The sequence below is a fragment of the Epinephelus moara genome, chromosome 24 (assembly GCF_006386435.1).
Source record: "Epinephelus moara isolate mb chromosome 24, YSFRI_EMoa_1.0, whole genome shotgun sequence".
Lineage (NCBI taxonomy): Eukaryota > Metazoa > Chordata > Actinopteri > Perciformes > Serranidae > Epinephelus > Epinephelus moara.
This window is the reverse complement of record NC_065529.1, coordinates 5677208-5704515: the sequence shown is the minus strand read 5'-3', so window position 1 is coordinate 5704515 and position 27308 is coordinate 5677208. Positions and strand designations below refer to the sequence as shown.

At 41.5% G+C, this 27308-nt stretch overlaps 1 protein-coding gene across 13 annotated transcripts in view; it reads right to left on the bottom strand.

Annotated features, from left to right (window-relative positions):
* The window catches only part of foxp1b (forkhead box P1b), a 183957-nt gene that overhangs the window by 92102 nt on the left and 64547 nt on the right, over nt 1-27308 (bottom strand). For all 13 annotated transcript variants that reach the window (XM_050038831.1, XM_050038833.1, XM_050038836.1 and 10 more), the window contains 2 exons: nt 27094-27160; nt 2709-2878 (listed from right to left, as the gene is read on the bottom strand). In XM_050038831.1, the coding sequence (XP_049894788.1) occupies nt 2709-2867 (159 nt within the window). In that variant the 5' untranslated portion in view covers nt 2868-2878; nt 27094-27160. The remainder of the gene's footprint in view (nt 1-2708; nt 2879-27093; nt 27161-27308) is intronic.

Sequence of the window (27308 nt, the reverse complement as noted above, 5' to 3'; positions counted from 1 at the left end):
TTTTAAGATGACAGCATCTGAAACATTTGGTCTGTATTGTATGTTTGGCCCTCTAATTATTCTTTTAGAGGTGGGTGATGTATTGATTATACTTGATGTATCGCGGCTTGTCCCACGTGGGATGTTCAAAATGACTACATAGCAAACATCGAGTGTAATTTGTCACGTCATTTTTTTTTAAGTCACAGGCACACGCTTCGGCGTTTTGTCTCTCTCTCTCACTGACACAAAAAGAGAAAAAAAAAACGACTCAAAATATGATACCTCATGCAAACTCGCCTGCCCATTCAGACAACTCTATTCTGGGCGATAATGGCTAAGCCTGTGTTTTTGTATCTGCAGGGCACCGGAATGCAACAATTTAGTTGCATTTTGCGACCATGGAGCACCAGTGTGACCTGCAATATTACTAATATATGAACTGGAGATCTGACAGTTTGTTAAATGCTCATAGTGAATAAATCCTTACATTTAATGGCGCTGCTGAAACAGTTCAACTTTCCGCTAACTGCTAATATCTAACTGTTGACCAGTAGCTTTAACGTCACAGCGACATCAAGCACACGGGTTAAGTTGGATGCTTTATCATAGCAGTACTTCATTCATCTTTATTATAACAGTATTTTATTCAACATTATTTATATTTATATTACAGGTTTCCCACACATTTTAACCATTTAAATTTCAAACCTTTTCCAAATTTTTTTTAGCCTTTTTTCATTACTTTATTTAAGTAGTTTAAAATAGATAGGGCTATGTAGCAATACAGCCATAAATTAATAAACGCGCACTTCCCAGGCATTTGCAGACAAGCAAACTGATAGAGCTCATGGTAACTGTACTTGCTTGTTAGACAACTTGTTGCATATGCCAATAGACCAGACCGGCACATGCAGGTACTTCACAAAACGTCAAGGCCACGCCCCTTTTATAGGGGATAGAAAACAGGACATCCTGTAGATGTCATTGTTTTTTGATTCGTGGTGAGATTAGAACTCTGACATGTTTGAATGCATTTTTCCTTGTTGAGCCAACGTTTGTTTTATGGACATATCTACTGATTGTTTTGCAACCCTGCCTGAACCTGATCACACATAATAACTGAATAAATTCAGGTGGATCTCTGTCATGTCCCTTCAGTTGTTTAACCCATTACTTGATTTTAAATCAGTAATATAGGGAAAGTATTTTGAACATCATACATGTTTTGGTATATTTATTAACATATTTTTGTGCCAAACAAGGTATGTTCAAAACTTTTCAAAAACCAATTCCAGGCCTAGAAATCAGTTTTTCTGGTTTCAAAACTGTTTCAGGAACCATGATTAAAACAGCACTTCATTTAACTTCAATATAACAGTACTTTATTTATTATTTTAACAGTAGTTTATTTAGTAGTTTAGTGATTTGGTAGTCTACAGTAATTTAGAGGAGCTTTCAAAATATAAAGATATATATTGTGTATTGTGACAGAGATTAAAAATATTGTGATATCATTAAGAGGCCATACCATCCAGCTCTAATACATCTCTCAACTCTACAGTTAAATAAAGCATAGGTAAGAGGGGGACATAAATATGACTAATAGCAATGTAAAATAATCACTTATGAGGTCATATGACTTAGTATTCAAGTGATTCATAAGTAGGGCTGAGCAATACACTTGAAATCAATAATTTTTCTTACCTTGATAAAATGTATGTGTACAACTGATTATCACTGCATTGACCTGCACAGTACATCAAGTGAGATGTCAAACTGCTGTGCTATTTATGAAAAATGTTTCATACTTTGTGTTGTCAAAATGAGATATGAATGAATTTACTGGTTATCATCAGTTCTGACAACAGAACTGTGTATCACAGTGTCATAATATCATATCATCCTGATGTCAGGATGACTCTGCTGAAAGATGATAAATGATAATAGTGAATTATTGCTCAGCTCTATATGTTACAGCGCCATGTCTCCCGTGCTCCACACTGCAGCATTGTTGCCCTCCCAGTGCAAATACTGATGGATGTGCTGTGACAACAGACAGCGGCACAGAGCCTGTGCATCATCACCAAACAGCTCCTGACAACAACCCTAGTCGTCCTGTCGGATAGACCAAGATAGCAGAAGACACACTGATCTTTTCAATGTTGTTTCCTTAAACACGCTGTCGTGTGCCACGCATAACGCTGACACCAACAGAAAGAGCTTGTCTGTTTGCCTCAAGTCTGAGATGGCCAAAATGTTTTGGGCTTCATCGTCGGTAACGCCAGCGTGCCTCTGCGCATCTCATTGGTTAACGTGGCAGAGTGTGGCATTAGCTGTGAGTGTGAGGTGTGTTTACAATGAGCCAGGGGAAAATGCTGTCATCCTATTGGACATCACAGTTTCTTTACTGTCTACAAAATCCTGCGGCACCTACATACTTAAAATATGTCAGAACATCGCAATAAATATTTCACCAAAATGCAGATGCTGCATGCTACGATAAACACGTTCACAACCAAACACAATCACACAGAGAGAGCACTTCCCCTTCTTTAAATATTCAAAAAGGGCCTCAATATACATAAATAATAATAATAATGTGTTTATGTACTAGATGTACTTTGAGGAGGAATTAAATATTAAGTGGCACTTTAAGAGGGGGATCGGGCCTGCTGTTGACATGGCTTAATGAAGTGAAGACAGGTGTGAAAGGAGGACTGGTCTACCTGGTGCTGCTGGAGATGCAGGAGGTCAGCTGCAGTCACCTCCACGGACGGCGTGGCGCTCTTGGGTCGTCCCTCCCTGGGCCCGCCCTCCACGCTTGCTCCTCCATTCTGATTGGCTGGTCCGTTGCTCGTCGCCTCCGTCCCAGATTCTTGCATCATGACTTAAAAACCTGAGAGAAGACACAGAGAGACGGAAAACAGGGACAGAGACGGAGAGGAACAGCTGTTAAAACACACAGCAATGAGGTCGCATTTCAACTCTCGGCCAAACTATAAACATCTGTCATATCCTTCCCACACAATTTCACTTTTATTGCAGGTTTCCCTGTTGGTTTGTGCTTCCCTGTGTCTTGTTTGTTTGCTTGTAGCATATGCAATGAGGCAAACACACACGCACGCGCTCCCACAGACCGCTTCTCCGCAGTATAATGAACTGCTCCTTTGTTTTGTCTTTTCCGGAGCAGATCCTTTGCAGATGACAAGTCCATACTGGGCTGGAGAAAAGGGAGTGGGACTCAGGTTTTTGTTTGTGTTCTCCATTATGGGGTATATGCAGGGGTGCGGTGGAGGGGTTGGGGTCCAGCACGCATCGGAGAGGAACCCAACCTGAGTTGAGCGAGAGCAGAGGAGCCCAAGAAAACACTGAGCCTCCAAAACAAAACACTTTCTATGGAAATGGATATATTTACTTGCATGGCTCCCAGAAGAACCACGGCAGAATAGCTTTTTAATGGGAAACAGGGCGACTGTGTGAGGCCTGCCAAAGGATCTCCATGAGAAACATCCAATCTGAGGCCGAGCAAAAACAGTCAAATCCTTCAGGGGTGCTCAATTAACACCAAAATACAGGTCCGAATATAAATAAACCAGCACGGAAAAATGTTGTCTTTCACAACTTCATTTAACTCAAACAAACGCAGTGTAGTTTTATGTGTTACTGCATGCTTTGTTGCTTGATGTTCAAATATGACAGCAGTAATATGTGTGAACACACAGCTATTTGCTTACATTTTACAACCTCTGTTCTGCTTTTGGATACACAAAAGCCAGACAGACATGATGCCCCCCCACCACCCCCCTCCATCTCCCTGGGGATGAGTGCCAGTGACGCTGGTGCATTTCTGTGCCCGTATTCCTCAAATCAGTGGAATGATTTACAGCTATTGTGCGCTGGTCGCGGGCCTCAGTGGCGTAACGCGTCTAGCCCCCCAATTCCAGGGCGGTTAATGAAGCTGACCAAGTCAGGCAGAAGCGAATTAACTTGGCTGATTAATTATTTATATGAAGCAGAATAAATGCCTTTAAAACACTGGGCCTCATCATGAAAGAAGGTGAAAATGGGACTAAATGCAGATTTATGGTGTTGCATTTAAGGCGTGTAATAGGGGGGCCGATGCCAGTTAATATGTGCTCAACTACACGGCGCAGTGTCTCTAGAGGTCCAGATCTAAACAAGATGCAGACACACACCCAGACACCGTGGGGACACACACTCATGCTGACAGATAGGAAATTGAGGTTGACAACTTGTCACACAGGAATATTTACAGAGCATAGGTGAGATAATAATCTAGACATGGGATTATTAAAAAATAAACAGCTCTCTAAGCAGCACTGCTCTTTCAAATTCTGGAACAGTCTCCCAGCTCAGGATCATCAGTAGCAGTTTTGGGCTCTGCTGAGCTAAAACAGTACCAGAACAAAAATCAAACCCAAAGTTCACTATGGTTTACATCTCCTCCGCTGTAGAAGCCCTCCATGCAAGAAGCATATCCGAGTGAGTCATCTGACACTGTGGCCTGTGCCGGTTCAGTTGTGTGTCACAACGCCCCCACACTCAGGGGCCTGTCTGAGCAGCTTGGGCCCGGCCTACAGGCCCTGTTCTCTGGGCCGGGGCTAGAGCCGGCCCCCCTCTCCCTCCAGACAGATGTTGACCCGGCTCACCCCTCCAGTCTGGCACGGCCTCCCTCCATAATGGGATTTTCTAAACAAGGAGTGAGCAAGAGGAATACTGTGGGATGGGACGCAGCCAGCCACAACTCCATCTACAGGCCCTTGCTCGCACCAACTCCCCTTCTGAGACACCAATTAGAAACACACATTCTCGGGCAAAATTAAATGCCATTTGAAATAAACCATGGGCTGACGTTATTCACCCCCACTTATTTTTCAAATAAAAGACATTTTTCCACATGCGGGGGAAAAAAAAAAAAAAAAGAAGGGCTGCTTTCTTTTTTTTTTTTTCCAAAGCTAAATAAAAGGGGGGAAAGTAATGGCTATTATACATGCACTGTCATTCCATGCAAAATTTTCATAATTATAACGGAAAGGCGTAAATTTCCAAATGCATGGCATCTCCAAAAGTAATCAAGAGAATGAGCCGCGGGGCTATTTTAATGTATGCAAAACTAGTGACCCACAATAAAGGAGAGAAAGGCTACAATGAATGCAAAGTAATGCGCGCATGCTTGGAACCGGCACTGATGAGGGGATGGCTAAAATTAACACCCAATTAATTTTCGAATTGACAAACAAATGAAACCCATAAATCTACTTTCTCATTAATTTCACCACAGAATAATTCAAAGCTGCAATATCATGAGCGAGAAAAAAAAAATTGGAGGGAAAAAAGAAAATGGAAAATGGGCATTATCCATCATAAATATCAAGAAGATAGGAAAGAGCCTTATTAGAGAGTTGTGCTGATAACAATGTTAATCTGTGAAGCACTGAGGCAGGGACACCATCATCAGCTGGGGCCCGGGCAACTCGGCCACGTGACTTGGCCCCGCGTATGTTTATCTATCTATTTATTTTCACTTTGCTCAGGGGATAGCCTCGTCTGTGATGACTCAAAAAGCTCCAAGTTTTTCCATCCGTTCCATTTATACAACACATACACATTCAGCTGTAATTATGGGTCAAGTGTCCTGCTAAAAGGGGCGTAGTTACTGGGGTTAAAGCTGTATGCATTCATGCTCCGAACACAAACATTTCAACACAAAAACAAGAAAAAAGCAGTCTTATTATTAATGGAGCACGTCAGGGTTTTTTTTCCGTCTTGTAAAAATAGTTTAGAAAAAGAACTGAAATAATGGAAATTCCAGGAGATGAAAACAAGTCAACAACAGTTCGTACAAAGAGAACTGGCTGTGCTGTTGATTATTAGATGCCTGTCTGTTCTTCGGGGGGAGTAGTTGCTTGCAAAACAAAACAAGTGTTTGGAACAAACACTGGATAATAAAAAAGGTCAGAGTTTCTGTTTGTTTACAGTCTGTTTTGTTTTCCCTGCCTCAAATATGGGGAGTACAGTACAAACAAGAGTCACATGTGTCTCCCACCTGACCAGACAGGTTGAAGGTTAAGAACAGCCGGCGGCCAGAGCTCATCAGCCCTGCCTCTCCTCCCACCCCCCACCCCACCCCCCCTCCCCTCCTCGCTGGAAATCTAATGCCTGTCCCCCTGTCATGCTTGCCTGGAATTCAACAGCTCAAACAAGTCAGCAGTCGATTCAAGGTAGGGTCGGCCCGCGCAGCTGTGCTCTGACCCTTCGCCATGTTCTGTTTTTCTTTAATGCTCATGACAGTAAAGCCTCGGTGGCCACCTGCTTCGATTCTCGGAGTTCTCACACGGCCCCTGTTTACACAAGCACACAACAAAAGCACAACATTTCTTGGGTGGGAGATAAAGATGCACCGAGGAGGAGACAATGGGGAGAGGTGCAATTTAGAGCTGTTTAGGTTCGGCCTGGTTGCTAGACTAGACAACACATCGGCGTGTACCAAAGGTACGCCAACAGAATGCTTCTCAAGGTTTCTTAAGAGGCTTGTGTTGTATTTTGGCTCTTGAAAAGAACAACACAAGCTGTACGTTAAATAATCCATCATCACTGACAACAACCTACTCTAACAGATATAGAAATTGGGCTAAATCCCAATAACCTTTCCAAACTGGAGTCCCACATTCTTCCACACTTTATCTGCAAACCGGGGCCTTCTACAAACCAGAACCACCTCGATCACAAAGACTCAATCTGGACTCACTCACCGCTCTGACTGCAATTGTCAGTCCGCTCTCTGCTGAGAGGAGCAAGCGGCAGGGATGACATTCTGCCAAAGGAGACTTCACAGTCAGACCAAACAACCGTGTAATCTTGTCAGCCACTTCAACCAAGTCACAGATAAGCAAAGCATATCTCCAGACTACTGTGACAATATAGTACGAACACACACCCCACCCCCTGTTAGTAATACCTCCATTATAAACCCCACATCCTTGCACCGCACAAGTCACAGAAGCGTTTTTCCAACTTCTTCCCAGATCTTGTGTGGGGTATAAGCAGACCACTCATGCTGGCAAACAAAGCAGCTGTTTGTTTAATAAGTGATTGCTGCCATGGCTACAGTAAACAGGAGGAGCGGGGGGTTTGTGTTTATGAACAAACACATCTCCTTGCAGGAGCCATTTAATATTAACCAGGTGGAATGATCAGCCGATTTCCTAGGTGACACTCGGGGCAGGCGTAGTGTAAACAGGTTGTGGGAGGGGAGGAGAGGGGGCCAGGCTTTAGGGAATCAAGGTCGATGCAAAAGGCAGCTTGGGCTAGAATAAACAGCGAGGCAGAAGTCAAGATAAACAAAAAGTCATTCTTCTGACATTTGAAGACGCATTAAGCTGGTGCGTCGCAGCTGCTGGTGAGCCACCGTGAATGAGAACAAGATGGGGCGGGCAGCCCGGCGAGGTGGTCTCCTATGGAAACAGGACATTGTCGAGCGAAGCAACCAAGTGTTTCTCCCAGACCCAACAAACAGTGGCTCTTCACAACAGCGCAGTGAGGAACTTGTAAAAACATGTTAAACATTTACCTTGTTCAATTATTCAGTAACTGGGTTTGTGGAAAATAACAAAGGATGTCTGAGGGCTGTGAGAACTGGCACTCACAACATCAGGGTACAGAGTGGAAAAACAACAACAACAAAAGGGGACTGGGTTAAATTAAACGGACAAAAACGTGATGTATCATAAATATCATATTGCATGGCTTTGATTACTTAATTAATGTGTGACTTCAACAGATCATGAGTTAATCCATGTGCTAAGTCAAACACACACAAAATAAGTAGCGATTACAAAAGCCAAGGAAGGTGTAGGGACTTTTGAGCTGCACGTCACCTTGACCATGAATTTTTCATGAATACAACAACTTGCCATCTGCTGAGCTGAAGACATCCAATGAGGCTTCCTTACCAAGAATCCAAAGTTTTCTGTCTCCACTTCCCCTACTGATTTTATTTAGTCCCCCCAAAAATAAACATATAAACAGTGCCGGACATAGCGCATCCAGTGCCTTAGGCATCCCCACCACCACCAACACCGCCAAAAAAACAAAAAACATTTTACTACTATTATTGTATTTATTGATATTGTATTTTTTTACCCAATACAATTGTCTTGTACAGCACTTAGCCCAGGATGCAGGATGCAGTGACGGTGCTCTTGCAAAACAGTGCTGGAGGTGAACTTGTGTTGGTGGAACATTTGCAAATATGTTATTAAAATGGCCCCGCAAAAGAAAAAGCCCCCCAAAAACATTAACAGTCGTATGCCACTGAGTGATTCGACTTTTAGTGATAAAAAAAGACAAACATAATTTGATAATCAGTGTCTGAGAGCTGAAACCTGACTATACTTTAGCTCTGGAGATGCTCACTGGACCCGTTAAAACCACAGATGATCTGCTGGCTGTATGCGACTCTAGCAGACCATTACTACGACCATATTAAAGAAGCTTGTGTAAAATGGGAAAGATTGGTGCATTATACTGAAGTCAGTGTCACTGTGCATGCCCCTGCCAGAGTTAAAATAAAAGTGGAAAACCAACTCCAACTGGCTGTGCCAGAAAATGGATCAACATCGGGTTTGAGAGGCCTGCGGGGCAAAGTCAAGGTTTTACGAAGGTGCGTTCACAACTTGTTTTCTCCGTTGTAGATCTTTACAACAATTCACCACAAAAACAAAACAGACGTGCCTTTTCAGCCTGTACATTGTTACCTCAGACGTTGTTGTTGTTCCCCATAGCGAAGGGGATTTGAAAACAATGACAGATAGCAGAGGGAAGTGAGAATGATGCCGTCTAAATTTGGTGAGTCAGACTAATAAGAAATCAACACAAACAACTTAGCTAACAAACAGAACGTACGGTGTGCAAATTTCTTTTTCTTTTTTTTTGTATTGCGCCCCGCATAGATTTTGCCTTTTCATTTTCTCTTACTCTAATGCTCTCCACGTACATTCCACTTAATTTCCTTTATGTTTGATTTTTTGAGTGTCACATTTTTTGTCAGTTTTGGCACCCCTCCTTCTGGGTGGCACCCTTGGCGGCTGCCTATGTCACTTAAAGGATGATCCGCCACTGCACATGAGGGAGGCATAAAATATGAGCAAAGGTGCGAAACATATATTTATAACACATTGGGACGACTGTGATAGGATTCTCAAGCATGAAATCTAGATCCAAACCTATTACTGCACTGCAAGCAGCAAAAAGAGGCTCGACATCCAATGTGAATATCAACCTGTTATCACGCTACAAGCTCAGACAAATTAACAGTAAGAGGGGTAGTAGAAACTCCGGTGGTGAAGCTGAGTAGATCCATAATTTCAGAAAATACACAAACCAGTTTGTCTCTTTTGCACAGAGCCAAGCGAGGAACACCTCGGTGTAAAGGCCTGCTGTGCACAGACAATGACGGAATGTGCCAAAGTAAGGCAGGCCATGGTATTTTTAGTACAACTAGGGCCGATAGAGACTAAGTAAATAGAGAAGTCTAATGAGTTTAAATCTGGTTGTACATGAATGGAATAGTAATTCTGGGATGTGGAGCCTCTTTTAGGAGTGGTTCGCCACACATTTTCTCAGCGTCTCTCCTTCATTCGACTTTGATAATCTCGCTCACATGTGGCTCATGCCCATTAACACTGCAGCGAGAGGACAGACACCAGGAGACGTGGGGCCTCTTTTATTCTGACCACGGGCTCAATGCGCGGGAAGAAGCAGGCATTGCTTCCCTCAAGCTCATCTTACCAATTAGACCTGTCAAACATGCATACCCAAAGAAAAACACAACTCCAATCTATCGGCATCCTGTGGGATCTGCAAAAGCACTTATTGTTTTAACATTACTTAAAGTGTGTCATATATTTTTAATCATTTTTACTGGAATTCATGTAAGGGCTGTTCCCGGGGGTATGGGGATGCGAACTTGCGGAGGGGAAATATGTCAGATGCATTTTCCTGGGAAAACCAAGGTTAGCCTTAACGAACTTGTCTAATTAATACTGCGCACCTACGCAAAGATGGGACAATATTATTAGAGCCGCTGTCAACTCACTGGAGTGCACACTTCCTCTGTGAGCTGACAACATGTAGCCTAATCATTTTGGGGGAAAAGATTTGCACTTCTGTTAAATCATCAAGACAGACTTGTGGTAAACCGCCACTCTACACACAAAGTAAGCCGCTAATTACTGTTGAGTAAGTCATCAAGTGTGCTAGATGCATTTATTATGATTCCTCTCGCAGTACTATGCATGATAACTGGATGAAACGCTGGGTCTGATCAAACCCTGCCATTTAAATGATTCTATGCACACACAAACACATCACAGATGGAGGTTTCCCACATCCACCTGTGACGTGTTTGTGTCACGACCTGAGATCACAGAGATGAAGTTAAGCAATTGATTTTCCAGATGCAATCATTAACCTACACACAAATAATGGCATGGAGGTGCAGTGGGCATTTCATTTTAGTAGTATCATCCATAACTATCAGTACTCAGCTTCAAACTTATGCCTATCATACACTAGAAGACTTTGAGAATATTTTTTTTTTGAAGTCTGACACCCTTCTTAAGACAAAGTGAGTTTTGAGTCACACACTATAACATTTGCGAGAACTGGGGATCTTGCAGGATCACTGTTCACAAGACTACAACTAAATTCTTTTTGAGATAATTTCCCATCCTGCTCCTGGTGGAAAATTTTACACATAGGTCCCATTAAGAAACTCTACAAGCACAAGATAGAAGGTGTCATACAACAACAGTATTGTTGTTAATTCTGTATCAATATAATCTATAAAGATAAACTGTATTTGCGTACCAACTTAATATTTTGGATTTTGTCACCTTGATTCGCCACCAGCCTCCGTTAGTTAGCTGTGCTGTTGAATGAGAGGCAAAAAATGTCTCAATGCCTCGAAAATAAAGATTTCTCAGTAGTAATAACTGTTATAATAGTTAATTGCTGGTTGGTGGCTCGGATACACAAAGGATTTAACAGTGACTCTTGTTCACTCCACCAGTTACTCCTCCTTTTCCATAATGCAAGAGCACCGAGATTTGTTCATGTTCTATCGCCTCCCCCGAGTCTCCCCCATGTTTACTGTCTACCCTGTTTACTGCTTCCTGTTTGGTGCTGTTGGAACATCAAGACGAGAAGACGACTGATTTTAGACAGCCTGGACTGAATTATGTGACCACCTTGCACCAAACGATCAAGATCACACACACCAACTCAAGTAAAACTCTTGTGATTTGATTCCATCATTGGAAATATGTCTGTGACAGTGACACTGCTTTTTTAGAAGACAGTTCATGACTGATAGTGTTATTGTTTGCTTGCATATGGTAAATATCATTTGTTCTTTTGAAAATGGACTGTGTTGTTTACGTGCTTCTTCATGGTCTTACAGTTTCCCTTTTTGAATGACGAATACAGATTACTGCCACCTGCTCGTATGGAGTTATTTCCTCTTACGCAAGCACAGAACGTAGGTGCAAGTAAGCCATTGGCTGTGATCTCAGTGGTGTGTTCATGTGCACCTTTTTGGTCCAGACACAGGCGATGTGAGGCAACGCACAGTCAGCCTACGTCTCCACTAGTTTTTTAATGTTGGTTTGGTGTGTGTGAGCTTTTACACATTAGCCAGTTTGCTATTAGTCATCTGCTTCACCGTCATTGGTATGGGAGTGGTCTCGTCCATTGACCCCTCCTGCTGCTTCCTCCTGAAGGAGCATTTCTTCCTCGATGTGGTACGGCGGGGTCTTTTCAGCCTCAGAAGCATGTTATTATTTTAAAAGCCCAGCTTGGCAGACAGAGGACAGAGAGGGTTAAAAAGGAAGGGAGTTTGTGCCTTCCATTAAGCAGTTAAACTGAAGATAAAGGGCGAAGGGCTAAATACCAAAAGACCTTACATGAATTTCAGCGTTTTAATGGAATCAGGTTTTAACAACTCTTTCTTTTTTTTTTTTCTGGTTAAATACAGCCCATGTCAGGAGGATGCGTCCCACTCATAAAGCAGCACAATGACAATGTACAGTGGCACTAATACAAGGACATAGTTCATCATGACATTTTCTGCAATTCCCAACTGATTAGGGTCATTATGTTGGAGGCCTGATTTATGTTGTCATTTCCTCTCACCGATCCTGCATCAATGAATCTTAATGAATTGGTAAATAAGGGTGAAGATTACACTGTGTGACACTGCAACATTTCTCACCCTCAACGGCCGAGATTTATGTAGCCAATTAGAGACTAACAGAGAAAATTGGCTGGCAGAAAAATAATATTCTTTATGGTCCAAAATGGAGGAGCATTCTCAGTGAAGGGCAATTGTATTGTCTGTGTTAAAGTCCATAAACCACCCTCTTAACCCACCTTCAAAAGGGGAGTCGGACTCTGCTTGCAAGCAGGGGATGTGGGGCAGGTTTGGACCTTTGTGAGGCTGTCTGCTGAGCCCTGTGGTGAGCCAAAGTCCTTAACATTCACCGCGGCCTATCCCATGTGTTTGATCAGCATAAATACACCCCTGTATGACAAACATGTTTACCTTCTCACTGCAAACATCAGACAATCAGACACCATGAGGTGCTGCTTCTCTAATGAAGACACAGGAGCTTTTTATCAAGGCCAGCCGTGTCCCTCTTTCAGAAAATATGCCTCTTTTATACAGACATCAAAAAGGCATTTGTACAAAGAAAAGAAGCCAAATTATTTGCTCTAAACATACAATAAGGCAATATTTTTCAATTAGTTTTTTGTGAGGGGGAAAACGTGTTAGTTAAAAAAACACCATCCAAATGCCCTTCATCTTTTTTTCAAAGGCGGAATATCAAAATACAATCACCTCTTTGAAGATATCTCTGATCAACACATAGAAGAGGATATATACAATATGATTAGGGGCTCTTTAACTATTCCCAGGCACATCGTTATCACAGCCATGATGGTATTTATTTCTTACATGCAGATTAGGGAATGCTGAAGATGATTATGGCGAGGGACAAAACTGTTTTTGTGTATCAATACAAGGCATGAAGAAGCTCGCCTGCTTATTAATACCAAGTTCTTAAAAGAGCACTTAGAGTTATAATGAGAGCCTTTATGTATTACATATTGTGACGAGATTTAGTGTGAGGAAGCGGCTCTCCACATCAAACAAGCCGGCCTGCTATTAGGCACAGGGGCTGAGGGATGCTGTGTGAAAAGGGGTGGAAAATTAAAGCTGAAGCAACGCAGGAAAGGGCTTAATTTACTGGCATGTACAGTATGCAAATGAGATTACTCTCAGCTTAACTGCATCATTTATGTCCATAATAACAGCATCATCATTACAGGGCTCAAATTAAATTACACTGTAATTAGCATATCAAAGTGATTGGTTAAAGTTTAAAACAAATACGCAATTTTGTTAATGAACATCTGTAATCACCGTGTAGACTCTCAGTGAAAACATCCAAAACAAATATGTGTTTTGGAGAAGGGGAGGAATATCCCTCCCAAATGGCATGTCTGTCTGTGTCTGTGTGTGCGTGTGTGTCTGTGTGTGTGTGTGTTGGTAGGATGGGGGGGGGTGTTTTACCTGGAGAGCTCCACACTCTCAGGATATATTTCCCAAACTCCAGGAGATCAAAGATCCAATTTCCCACACTTGCCACTTCAGGAGCTCATCAATAAAATACTAATCACTTCACGGCTGATTCTGAGAATGGAGCCGCAGCCGAAGGCTTAGGGAGACTTCCATATCACCAAAAAGAAAAAAAAACACACCTCGGCTCTGACTGTCTTGACTGTTGTTGAATGTGCACACACATCCTGCACAGAGACATATATAAATTTGCAGGCAGGTTTATCCAATAGCTGTCCTGCCTTTTTTCCCCCCTGATAAACATGGTGAGTTTTAAGCGCCGTAGCTCAGAGAGTACTTCCTCAGACCTCTGACAGAAATCACACACACCTTAGTTCATGTGCATATGAATGAAAGCCGACCCTTTTGATGTAGCACTTTTATTGTGCACATATTATTGGTAAAATTCAGAATTTATGATGGATTGCACAACTTTTTTTTCCAGCTATACTACCACCAAGCGCAAAGGGTACCTTTGTTTTCTGCTTTCCACTATTATCACTCCCAGTATTTTGCTATTAATTTAACAAAAACGTAAAAGGCAGCAGCACTGTACATTATCAGAAATGCACTCGTCAAATTTTAAACAAGTGGTATGTTATTTTATTCATTAAGAAATCCATTAAAAGGCCTTATTCCTTGCAAGTATGTAAGAGATGTGCCTTTCAAGGTAGAGCTAGGGCAAATCCACTCCATCAGCTAATGATGGCACTCATTACACAGAGAAGCTGGCTAATGAAGGCGCGGTGGCCGGCCGATCCCCTCACCCAGCATAAAGCCCTATGAAATGCTAATATCTCACTTCTAATTAAAGGATACTAAGTCCAAATGCACCTTCACGGCTAGTAGCCGGCAACATAAATTTTATTTTTCAACACTACACTACACCCAGAGATGTGCCTGAGCAACATTCCATTAATTCATATTTAATACCCCCACTAGTCCTGCATTTGCCTTGCTATCTGCCTCTCCTCTCCTTCTCTCCCCTCTCAGCTTTATACTGTGAGTAGGCACATCATTACGCTTTCCAAGAGTCTTTTTTTTTTTGCTTTTTGTTGGTGTGCATATTACAGCAGCCTATATGCGTGTGTCACAGGGGAAAGGTCAGGAAAAAACAAAGAGAAACAGGAAAATGTGCCAGTGTGGCCCCTGCTCCACCTGTATACATTTACAGTGTTTACACATCTTTGGCTGTAAATATGTTTACAAGGAAATCTGCTGCCCTTCTCAGAAACTGACCTTGAAGCCAGTAAACAACGCTTTCACAAAGTTCATTACCGTCAAAGAGGGTATAGTTTTTTCCCTCAGAAAAAAAAAAGGTCAGCGCCATTAGCTTATCAACAAAATATAACTGCAGTGAAGTGGAAATTACAGTTAGGCCTGAACAAATAGGGGAGAGTGGGGTCGGTTGGGACAGTGGTACAGTTGGGATAGTGTCTTTTTAGCAAGTTAAAAAGCAACTATGCGTATACCACTCACCATGCTCATACTCAGCCACACCCTCTACCTTCAATCTCAAAGTGGAGACCTTCAGACTATATCTCACTTTTAATTCAGTTTTGAAATCCGTGCAGCTGATTTACGTAAGTGTGTAAGTAAATTGTTGGCTCTTTTGATATTTTTTCTCCTAACATACTGTTTTTAGTTATTCCACATACAAAAAATTTCAGTTGATGCTAGTGTTAGCTGTCGGAATTTTTGTCGGTAGCTAGCACAAGAGTCCAAAGTGTCTGCTCTCCCTGGAACAGTTGGGACAATAACTCGGGGGTGTTTGGGACGGTACTGTTTATAACTTTTTACAAATCAACAAACAAGTAGGTGGGAAAAAAAGACAAAGGCTTTTCCTTATAAAATAACTACTGTGAATTCACTGAGTGAATGTTTATTCAACTGCAAGCCAGTAAGAAACCTTTTTTGCCCCCTTCAAATACCCTTGAGCTACATAGGGAAATTTATGAAAAATTATCATTTTACAAATGTTTTCTTTTAAAAGTGCAAATATACTGTGTTGAAATTTAGACTGTTTTTTTTGCCCAGAACAAGTTGTCCTAGTCACTTGAACTATGAATAAACATATGACATAACTGAATTCTATCACTGTAATCATCAGTAGTTAAAAATGTCAGCTTATAACTAATCATTTAACCACTTCCTTCGAGCTCGCTCTGAGTGTACGCTTCGCAAATATCAAAGTCACTGTGACTCACAGTTACCACACAAATCTTTTCCAGGAATTTAGATCAAGTGGCTGGTTTTACTATGAATGTCTACGTATATTCAAAATACTGGCATTTCAGATATGCATTTCAGCATTTTATAAAAGATTTACAAAAAATATCATCAGCCCACACCAAGCTCTGTCTCACATGACTGCATCATTTTGCAGATACATGCCCAACACCACTTCAAACTACACAAATGAACACACAACAATGCTTTTCTTGAACTTGCAGTTATTTTTAAAATGTTGAAATACAAATTTATTTACATTCGGTGCATCATTTGCCAAAGGGTAGCAGTGAAACGCATGAATTTAAAGGTCAGTGTTAAGAACATATCACATGACGTTGTGTTTGATCCCGGCCCAAGTATTTTCCCAAGGATTCTCTGGCTCTGTACTGTGTAAATCACGCAGTCTGACCTTCTACATTCCTCATGCTCCGTCCTCCCATTCATCCGCAGGCACAGATAATACTGGGCAAATATCATAAACGTGAGGATTTTAGGATTGAGGTGAGGCTGCCATCATCCTCCACCAACTGGGGAAAAGAAAGCCCATGCATCTGAAAGAGCCCCATTTCCACCTCCTGCCAGACTAACCTGTGGTGAGGTTGCCTGACCCTAATGCCTAATGGCCTGTACACTGACAATCCACAGAGAATACTCCCAGACGATTGGCAATCTGAGTAACGTCCAGGTTTATTATCTTAATGACATTTTATCTGGATATTGAACTGATAGCACTGCTGATTACTAGATCACTACTTTATTCAATCTGCAATGAGAAACAACACACTGGCACATATTTACTGCTACACATGATAATTCAGCGAACTTCTGAACAATTCAAATAAAACAGCCACTGTCTCCAGAAAGTTACACTTCCTCTGCAGTAACCCAAGCTTTTCTGAGCTTGTGTGGTTGCTATTTCATCCAAGTATCATAAAGGGTCCCGAGCATCGCCAAGATGTCTCCAGTTCAAACGCAGCGTCGGCTTCGGGCCGGGGCGTGACCTGCAGCTGAACTGGCCTCTGCTCGGCCACAGGGAGGAGGGCGGCAGCCACTCCAAACACATCACCCCACCCCCTGATAAATAACTTAACACAGCAAACAGAGGCCCATCATTCAACCTACACATAGCTAACACCAGGACAGGGACAGAGATCGATGGAGAGATACAGACAAAGAAAGACAGAAGGAAGGGAAGAAAGACCAGAGGAGAGGGGACAGAGAAGGAGAGGGGTGGGGGTACATTGTGAGGGCATCTAACAGTGGAGAGTAGATAAATATCACACGGGAGCCTGCGCCAAGCAGCAGCGTGGAAGGCCAAGTACTGTAAGGCCGTGAAAGCCAGGCTATTTTGCCGAGCTGTGACATTTGTTTCTTATTGTCTAAGTGGCAGCTGAAAGCGTCTCCCTGCGAGGGCCCCTCGGCTCTGCTCTGGACCGCTTTGACAGGGAGGTAACCATATTAGGACGTGTATGGTAAAGTAAACAATAACATAGTTGCAATGAGATGGAAATTTTTCAGCTAATGGTGTTTGTCATTCCTGTTTTCAGTGCACTGAGCGGCCCTGTGTTTTTTCTAGCCAGCCAGAGAGACTTTGTTTATGAAAACAACGCAGGAGCCAAGGCTAAAACCAGAGCAAAAGAGAAAAACTGTAAATAAATATCAGTTTAAAAAATGCCTCCACCTTTTTTCATTTGATTACATAAATAAACCCACATTTGGGTAGAAATAGCCGCTCGCATTCCGTGTCCCCCTCAGGCTGTGTCCACACTAAGACAGCTACATTTGAAAATGCATATTTTCCTCTACAGTTTGTCCATACTTCCACACTAACTCACCATCTTTGACTCACTGTACTGTTTAGCAGCCCTCTCATAGACAACTGTAAAAACAATGGTCTTGCATTAATAAAATCACTATTTTATACTAGAAAAGTATGTAAATATTGTTTTTGGCTACACTGAAAGACAGTGCAAGTGATCATGGAAGTAAGAGAGTGCAGAATATTAAACTCAGCATCATTTCATTTGTCGATGCCAGCCCTGATATGATGCCTCCAAAACTGCACTTCTTCCCCCAATACCTTACTTTGAGGAATTTAAACTTGTTTTTATACAAATTCCTATTTTTTCAACTGATAAAGTGTGCCAAAGACTCAATGTGATCCTAAATGTGAAGCACCTGAACAGGACAAATGGTTGTCGTTATTGTTGTGTTGTGTGTGTATATAAATTTTACTTGTTACTCTCACATTATTACAGATACATGTAATGACTAACAAAGCACTGCCTACAGTCTGTGTGCCGAAGGGATTTTCCGATTTTCCGATGTTTGGATTTTCCTGGTGGCTCCTGATTGGCTAACACCACACACTGACAATAACTGAATCTAGGTGGGAAACTTTTTACAGCCAATAAAGTGCCATATTTAGCAATTTTCCACCCACTTGGGGCGGTTTTAGGATTGATTATGTTGGGAAAAATATTTACTTGCAGGGGTTGCCAAAAATTTGGCCCGGTTTGTAATAGTGCAGATGTTTTTCGTATTTTTTTTCAATATTCAGACTCTTTTCTAGCTAATAATGATGTCTTTATATCAACATGGCAACACTACAGATACTAGAAGGGTACCTGACTAAGCTGGTCAACCACCAGAGACGTGACAGCTGGCTACGAGCTAGTCAGACCAGCAGGTAGTAACCCAACGAAAGTTCATAGGACAATCTGTAGTAATGTTCTACATATTAGTGAATTTGGGTACAATTTACGAACCTAAAAATATAAGGTTATCGACTACTGGCGTCCCTGAGGACCTCTGTTATGCTGACAGAGTTTAGAGAGCTGGAGATGAGAGCAGGCAGTCAGGTAGGAGTCAGATCCACGCAAGTCACCCTAACAAAACACAAACAGATCACCAACAGTATAATAATAACATTTACAAGATTCACTGTCAGCGGTTTCGTGACATGAGAAATACTTTCAAAGTACTAATGCTTGAAATACAAAAACGGCCAAAACACACATGTTATGACTTATGGTACACATGCATTTTAAAAACCACAAACTTTCTCTGCAAAACCAACTCATTACAAATGGGCAAGGTAAATCAGCATCAGAATTTTGACAACTGTTTTGACATTGAGCCAGAGAGTCCAAGCTATCTTCGTTTGTTAATTTTGTTGCACTATTCACTTTTATTCTACCGTTAGCAACAGTTCTAACTAGCTTGCTAACAGACAGTTATCAAGCTAGTTAGCTTGGAGAGCTTTCATCCTCCATCAGTGGCTCTTTATTGAATAAAATGATGCACAATCATAGAACAGAATGGCAGAGTAGAGTAAAAGGCCCTGGTACAGAGAAAATATAGAAAGAAATTCAGAGAACTATTGTGACTGACAAGCGCTAGCCTGGCTGGCTAGTGTGTGTGAAGTTTACCAGCTGTTGTTACCCTATAATTGGTCCCTCCAAAAACTGATTGAATGACACAGAATGGTGCAGGAATGAGTCCTAAACCGCCCCAAAAGAGTTAGCAATGTAGCACTCACATTTCCCTCGTCTAAAAGTCAGTGGGTTTTTCGAATGGGTGCTTGGTTAGATGCCTGAAATAAGGTCTGTGGTTAACACAAGCTTAAGAGACTTTCACGTTTTGTTCTACCCCACAAAGATAATTCTGAAGCTTTTATGTGTCTTAAAGTGGCTAAATGAGACTACAGAATGTCATCACGATGAACGGGGCTTCACAGCCTCATTGTGGTGGAAATGGTGAAAACATGCGACCCTTGTGTAGTTCGTTTATAGCCTAATGTTAGCTTTTTACTTCTGGTGTTTGCATTTGCGCGTCCAAAATGATAAATGTGTTGTTCATTTGTGAAGATTATCTTGCTGAACAAAAAGTACAAGTATCATAAACATTTGGTTGCCACAGACGGTTTTTTTTGGCAATAATACAAAATCCAATGGAATAGTCCTATTGGCTTTTTGTCAAGGTAACCATAGCGATGTTAACTTCCAGGTAGGCCTACAAACACGTCATCCCCGCAGCACTCTACAACATGATAAACTGTTTGATATTACTGTTATTTGATAGATATGACTCGTTTCAAGGCTCCATTTCTCACTAATTTCTACAGCATGTTGAGCTATTTAAGAAAAATGTTATGTTACACTGGTCACTGGTTGTTCTTCTACTTATTCATTCCCTTTTCTTTGGCTCTGCTTACCACATTATCTTTCCCAGGTTAAAAAAAAGGCATAAACGCATGTTTTTGTAGTGTGGAAAACAAAGACTGAGATATTTCCCAGCCTTTCTGAATAATATCCTCCTGCTGACTCACTGGTCAACTATTAAAAAAAAAAGAGATTTACCTCAGCATGACGCTGAAAAAAAGCTGATCTTGTCCAGGTTCAAAGCTCACGACGTGCAAATGTTCACATGCATTTCTACAGCCATACAGTACATACAGTCAACTTTAGGTGGAAAGAGACGTGCAACTTCTCCACTTCTGTCCTCTCCACATGTTGACTTTCTTTGTTTGGTTTTTACCCACCTCACTCCAGCTCTCTCTCTCTCTCTCTCTCTCTCTCTCTCTCTCTCTCTGTCTCTCACTCTCTCTCTCTCAGCCTCATTCCTAATCTCACACCAAAAATGCAAGCTGTTTATTTGCATAGGGCTGAAGCCATTCCATTAAGTAGCCCCACCAGGTGCTTTATCCCTAAAAGGGATTTGTTTTCTAAAATAAACGGAGAAAGCAAAGGACTGCCAAAGTGATATTTACCATGACATGAAGTGATTGCAACAAAGTCAAAACTATCCAAATAAGAATGACTGCGCCTTGTAGGAACTTTTTTGAATTCCCTTACATAGTCAGAGACCTTCTCCGGACAGACTGGAAACCATAAACAAGTGTCCTTTCTAATGTGTCATAATATATAACTGTATACTATTGTTTTGGGGAGCAGGGACAGTATGTACATATATTGAGTTATATTTGATATCCCTCCAGTTCTGCTACAGTATATTGTTTTGCAGTAAAGGCAGTCTGACAGATGCCGGCCCGGGTTACCGCAGAAAAAAAAACTGTATAGTCATTTTGCTCAGAAGACAACAAATCAATCCAAGTTATTAGTTCTATTTCATCTTTTCTGAAGCAGAGGCACAAGGCCAAAGCTAAAAAACAAAAGAGGGCTTTGACACCTTTCCTCACTTTTGTGATTTTCTTTTCATCTTGCTGTAAGACAACTCATCTGCTGACGGAATTTGCTTACTGCTGTCGCCTCACTCAATCTCGCACAAAGACTGCGTCACGTTAGCTGTCTGCACCTGGTAGCAGGGAGACATTTATCAAAGCTCCTCACTCCACCTAGCAGACCAGAGTTTATACAGTGTGTTTCAGACCAAAAGAAGACACGTCTGTTTGATGCTGATAGAAAAATAGATTGAAACTTGCCAACGCGTTTTTCCCCAAAAAGATATTTTAAGTAGCTTCGAGATAACACATCTGTGATAACATTATCAGTGCAGTTCTTTCTACCTCACAGCAGAAGATAATTCACATAAAAGTTGCAGGAGATGCAAGAGAAAATAAGAATGTTGCTCCATTGTGTGACATATTGTGTTGGGCATGAGGCATGCATTTAACTGCGCAACCTGTTTAGCCAGACAATACAGAGGCGGGCGATCTGCCAGCGTGTGTGTGTTCTGATAGCAGCTGATGCAGCCATGGGAGCAGAGCATCAGATAGGGAAAGCAGACGGCGGTCAGGTGAGGGTGTTTAGAAGGCTTTGACACGTCCTGTGATCGCAATCAACAGGAAAAGGCAGAAGCACGCCGTCCCCGCCTCGCTCTCCATTGTGACGTCTTTGTAGGGATTGTAATTTTTCATTTTCACGCTGCCTTGCATCTATTCTGCCTGTCACTGTTTTTAACTACAGCAGCCAAGCTCAGAGAGTAGATTACGGTACTTGCGGTGCATGAAAAACACAGCAACAAAACTGCCAGTGACAGAAGCGTTTAACTTTCTTGCTAGAAATCTCCCCCATGTGGCACTTTTGCTACAGCGAGTTGTTTATTATGTTCCGAGCTAGGCATAAGCGATTAAAGGAGCTCTTAAGAATCAAAGTGTTATAAATGCATGGAAACACAGCCAGCTGTAAATGCCACAGAATTAGAAGCTTACCAAGCCTAATACTAATACATGGCAATTTTCAGCTTGATGCTGATATAAAGAAATTACTTTTTTAAAGTAAGCAATAAATGCAGTCAAGGGAACTATTACAGAGGCCCTATTTTCATCCCAGCATAAATCTGCACACGACCTTTCTGCGGGTCTAACTCATGAATCCACTTGTTTATTCTTAACACTTCCATAAAAAAAGTGGATTAAATAAAGCAACCTCAACGGCTAAAACTAAGGCAATATAAACCAAAGCATTTACAGCACAGGACGAATTACAAGAGTGTTTGCATGATGTGTTCTTCTCTCCCTTACATGGATTCATGAAATTCAAATGAATTTTGAAGCCCTCAAAACAGAGAAAACATGTTTTGGGCGTCTGAGGATTCTTCTAAGCAGAGGCACTTTTCTGGGAAGTTGGATGTCATCAGGTCTGAATAAATTGGCCAAAAAAAAAGAAAGCAGGCGTACACACAGCACACATCAGAGGCAGCCCTCTATCGCTCAGATATGTCCATAAGATGAGAAGTATTCCAAATCTAAACTTTAGTCAGGCTGCTTTACGACTGTTCTAACGTTTCAATTAATGATAAATATTCCACAAAGCATGGTTGCTTCAAATGTAGACAAAAATGAACACCATGCTCTCGTTCACAAACACATACACTGTATTAAAGAGCTTTAAACACCAAGACGTAGTAATCCCATAAGCTGCTGCGGGGATTTCTGCATTAGCGATGCAATCAAAATCACATTGGAAAGTTGTGTCAATCATTAGGCTGATTTTTGCCACATTAACATTAATTACACAACCATTTGGAGGATTTCGAGGCTGATCTTACATCTGGAGCAGGCAGCTGAGGGGCCTGCTGGAGCGGACCTGACTATGCGGAGAATGCACTCCAGATAAACAGCAGCAGCAGCAGGAATCCTCCACTTCAATTTGCTCCAAGTCTGTTTTCCAAATGTGGGGGTAATTGTCTGAACCAAATAAAAGAGGAGCAGAGGCTGTGCGACGTATTGTGGTGATGAGGGCCTCCTCTTACAATGAAGACAAAACTAGTCTGGCTGAAATCCTGCAGCCACTGCTAACTTTAATGATGACAGTTACAGCTGCTTTTGCTTTTTCCAGATTCTATGGAGGTGCTGCAGCAGATAATATCTAAGATGAGAATAACTAATCAGTGATGGCTTCGTTGAAAATCTGACAGTGGCCTCGAAGTGCCATCATCTCGTCTATCTAGGATGTAATCGTATTTATTACATTTTTACTGTAGTGCTGCTCAATGCTTTAACTAAATGCTGTTCGAAGAAATATATTCTAGGTGGAACAATTTACCATTTGTACATTCTTACTTTTTGTCTGGCATGGAAATGTTTAAATTTAGCATTTTGTTTAAACTTATGCAAACTAAATATCAGCTATTAGCAGGAGTTTATGAAAATAAGGATTTGAAAATGTTCCCATGAAAATACTATTATTTCCCACGAGGAAAACAATGAGAATAAGCTGTGTTATCCTGTTCTATGTTAGTATATCTCTCCATTAGCAGGCAGTGGCACTCCCAAGGGGGGCCAGGGGGGTCGTGGCCCCCCTGATACAATTGCTGGCCTCCCCAGTGGCACCCCTTGTAAAAATAATCAGAGGCCTAAATTACTGTCTTTAGGAGGCTGAGGCATGCTCATGCTTTTTTAAAGCTAGCTGGAAGATCGCGGAATCTTGTGAAACTAGACATTCTAAGGCATCTACCAGTACCAACCATGTTGGCGTAGGTAGTCAAGATAGGGGCTAAATAAAGTTCCAAATTTAGGTTTAATTTTGGCAAGGGAACAACTTTCAAAGGGGTCCCTTGAACTCTCACCTCAAGATACCCACAAATCTCCCCTAAACTTATTCCCTGTAAATGTTTTGTTCCTTACAATCAATGTACTCCTTCAAATTAAAGCTGTATATTTGTCTCTTAAGGGAAAGGGCAACCAGCCTATTTGAATAACAATGTATCACGTAACATGTATAGCCTACATACATAGCGCATAAAACATTGTTGTAGAACTCAAAATGTTAACTGCACCAGTACAGACCAAATCAATGTGATGTCGCACTAACAACGACAATCACTTTCCGGTAAACAACTGGCAATTGATTTGATAAACCAAAAGCTAAACACTCAGTACGTTTACATGACACTTGAAAAAAAACGAATTATTGCCTTAATCCGACTATAACTGGACAACTGAAGTGCATGTAAACGCGTTACTCCGACTAATATCAGAGTTCTCCAACTCCGATTAAGACACCCAGATAATGCCATTGGAATTCGATTTTCTCCGGCATGTATACGCCTTAATTGGAGTTAAACTAGACAATGCATGTGCGCGTGCTCCACACCCCCTGCGCTGGCGTATGACCCTGGAACAGACAAGACATGCTATTGTTGTAGCCCTCCAACAGCATAGACAAGACATGCTATTGTTGTAGCCCTCCAACAGCATACAGCGTTCTTGCCTCTCGAAATCACCATGACCATGAGGGATAGCGTGCACCTTATCTGCACAATCAGTAACGCGTACATTAAGTACGAGATGAACAAAGCTGTACGATTATCCATCTTGCTGTTGTTCGAAAATGCTGGTCTACCGCCTGACTCCAGTTGTTTATTATTAAGTGACATAATAGGTCAACCGGAAAGGGGGCCGTATTAACCCGCTGAAACGACGCATATCGCCACCTAGTGTTGAGGAGGAGTACATGTTCCCGTCAGTAATTCGATTTTCTCAGTTGCATGTAAACTGGGACAAGGACAGTGATTAGACGCCAAAATCGAATTTTGAGCATAGCTCGATTAAGCTGTGCATGTAAACGTACTGAATGTATTGCTGTAGGCAGACTGGGTGCTGATGGGGGCCACCTTAAAACGACCATATTAATATAAAATCAACATCAGTGTAAAGTGCACACATTTGTAATATTTTCTCCATTTTATCTTACCCACTAACCAATAGAGGTAGCGGTAGACCAGCAACTCCTGTGTTCTGCAAAGTAAAACTAAAGTTATTGCCAGTGCAGTTTAGTGGCTTTGAGATAAGGGCTTCAGCCCCCCATTAGTAAAGGCTGTCTGACAGCAAGGTAAAGTGGTAAAAACATTCATTGGGTCTTTTTTAATGTAACTAAAAACTAACCAATGGAGGCAGCATTTGCTCATGTATATGACATGGGGGTTTTCTACTAAGAAGTTATTGTAAACACACATTATGATTCGGTCTATTATTCTATACACATTAGCAAATTAGTAAGCTGTAAAATAAGAAATCAAAGTATATAAAGATGCGATTCCTTAACTCTCCATATTGACAGTTTTCGGTAACACTTTACTTGAAGGAATTGACATAAGGGTGACATGACACTGTCATAACTATGACATGACACTGCCATGAACTTGTCATAAACATTATGTACATGTCATAAACATTATGTACATGTCATAAACATTTATGACTGCTGTCATTAAGTGTCATTCGGTTTTTGTTGACATTAAATTTGTTTGGGATGTTGTTATTATGACAACTTGACATTAACCAGGAAGACATTACCAGAAGATGTCTTTGTCATAACAATAATAATCATTATGTCAACTTGTCATTAACACAAAAAGAGGTGCATTCTTGTTAATTTCAAGTTGTCATGACAAAGACAACTTCTGGTAATGTCACTTTGATTAATGTTGTCATAATCAAGACAACCCAAACAATGTCAAGCTGTCATTACAAAAACCAAATGACACTTAATGACAGCAGTCATAAACGGTTATAACGTGCATAATGTTCATGACCGTGTAATGTCATAGTTATGACAGTGTCATGTAACTCTTATGTAGATACCTTCAAGTAAAGTGTAACCCAGTTTTCTTCTAGCCTATGTACTTCAACGAGCAAATTCCTGAAATTCTATTCTATTCTATTATTAAGTGGCCCCATCTGGCCACCCCTATGAAAAAATTCTGCAGGCACCACTGTGGGCAGGGCTTGTTGTTGTATATTTTAATAATCATATAATGAGCTCAATCACCGGTTACACTCCCACAGATTAATACAGAGTTCCATCTCACATATTTTGTTGCTGAGAACAACCTTGATGTTCTGCAATAGCCTCAAACAAAAAAACAATGCTCAAATGTTCAGTCATTATTTGGCGCATTACGTGTCCTCCCTTTCTATATACAAGTCCCAACATGTGACGGAGGGAGAGTGAGAGCGAGAGACGGGTAAGACGTGATAAAGATAAAACAAAAAATAGAATGAGAGAAAGAGATGATGGTGAGGATGAAGCTGCATTAGACAGAAAACAGACACACTCCTCCTCTGAAGCCCTCAGTCCCTGAAGTGTTAATACCCCCCGACACACACACACACACACACACACACACACACACACACACACAGTCCAACTCTTCTGCCTCACCATTGCACTCCAGCCAAAAGTTCACATCCTGGGGGCCCCAAACCTTCTCAGATAGGGAGACGGTGTGAGGAGCAAGCACAAGATATCCACCAGAATGGCTGAGATGCCAACGATAACAAGACAGAGAGCGGTAAACCACCCCCCCCCCTTGTTTGGTAAACATGGCATTACCATATTTCAGCTTTACATGTACAAACAAATACCTCCGCATTGAGCAACCTCATTTCCTCCTCTCCTCATTTCAGACAAGTTCTTCAACAGTGCAGCATTTTTAAAAAATAGTTATGAAACTTCTTATTAACTAATTTGCCTAACAGGGGTAACTGTCCCTTTATTACTCACCATGCTCGCCTGACATCAGCGGCTTCTCGAACCACTGACAGAGTGCATCTGTCGAACCCTCCCACCATCTCTCGCCCCACACAAACACACTCAAATTACAGTACACAAACAAGACAACCCTGCTGCATTCAGTTAATTATTAAGCCAATTCAATACAGCATTCACACACACATGCAGGGACTAGAGTCTGGTGAATGATGGGGTGTTTACCTTCTACAAGGGCTTGCTTATTTAAAGCAATCTTCAGTTCCAGCGGTGGTGAAACAGCCTCCTTGCCCTGCGGACACAAGATGGAGAATTATTTATAATTATGAAATGATTACTACTGCAGACCATAATGCTTGTCAACAGCACCCAAGAGCCAATTTATAGCAAGAAACACATGGGTGTGAACTAAATGCTACTAATAGCATTGCCCACCAGTT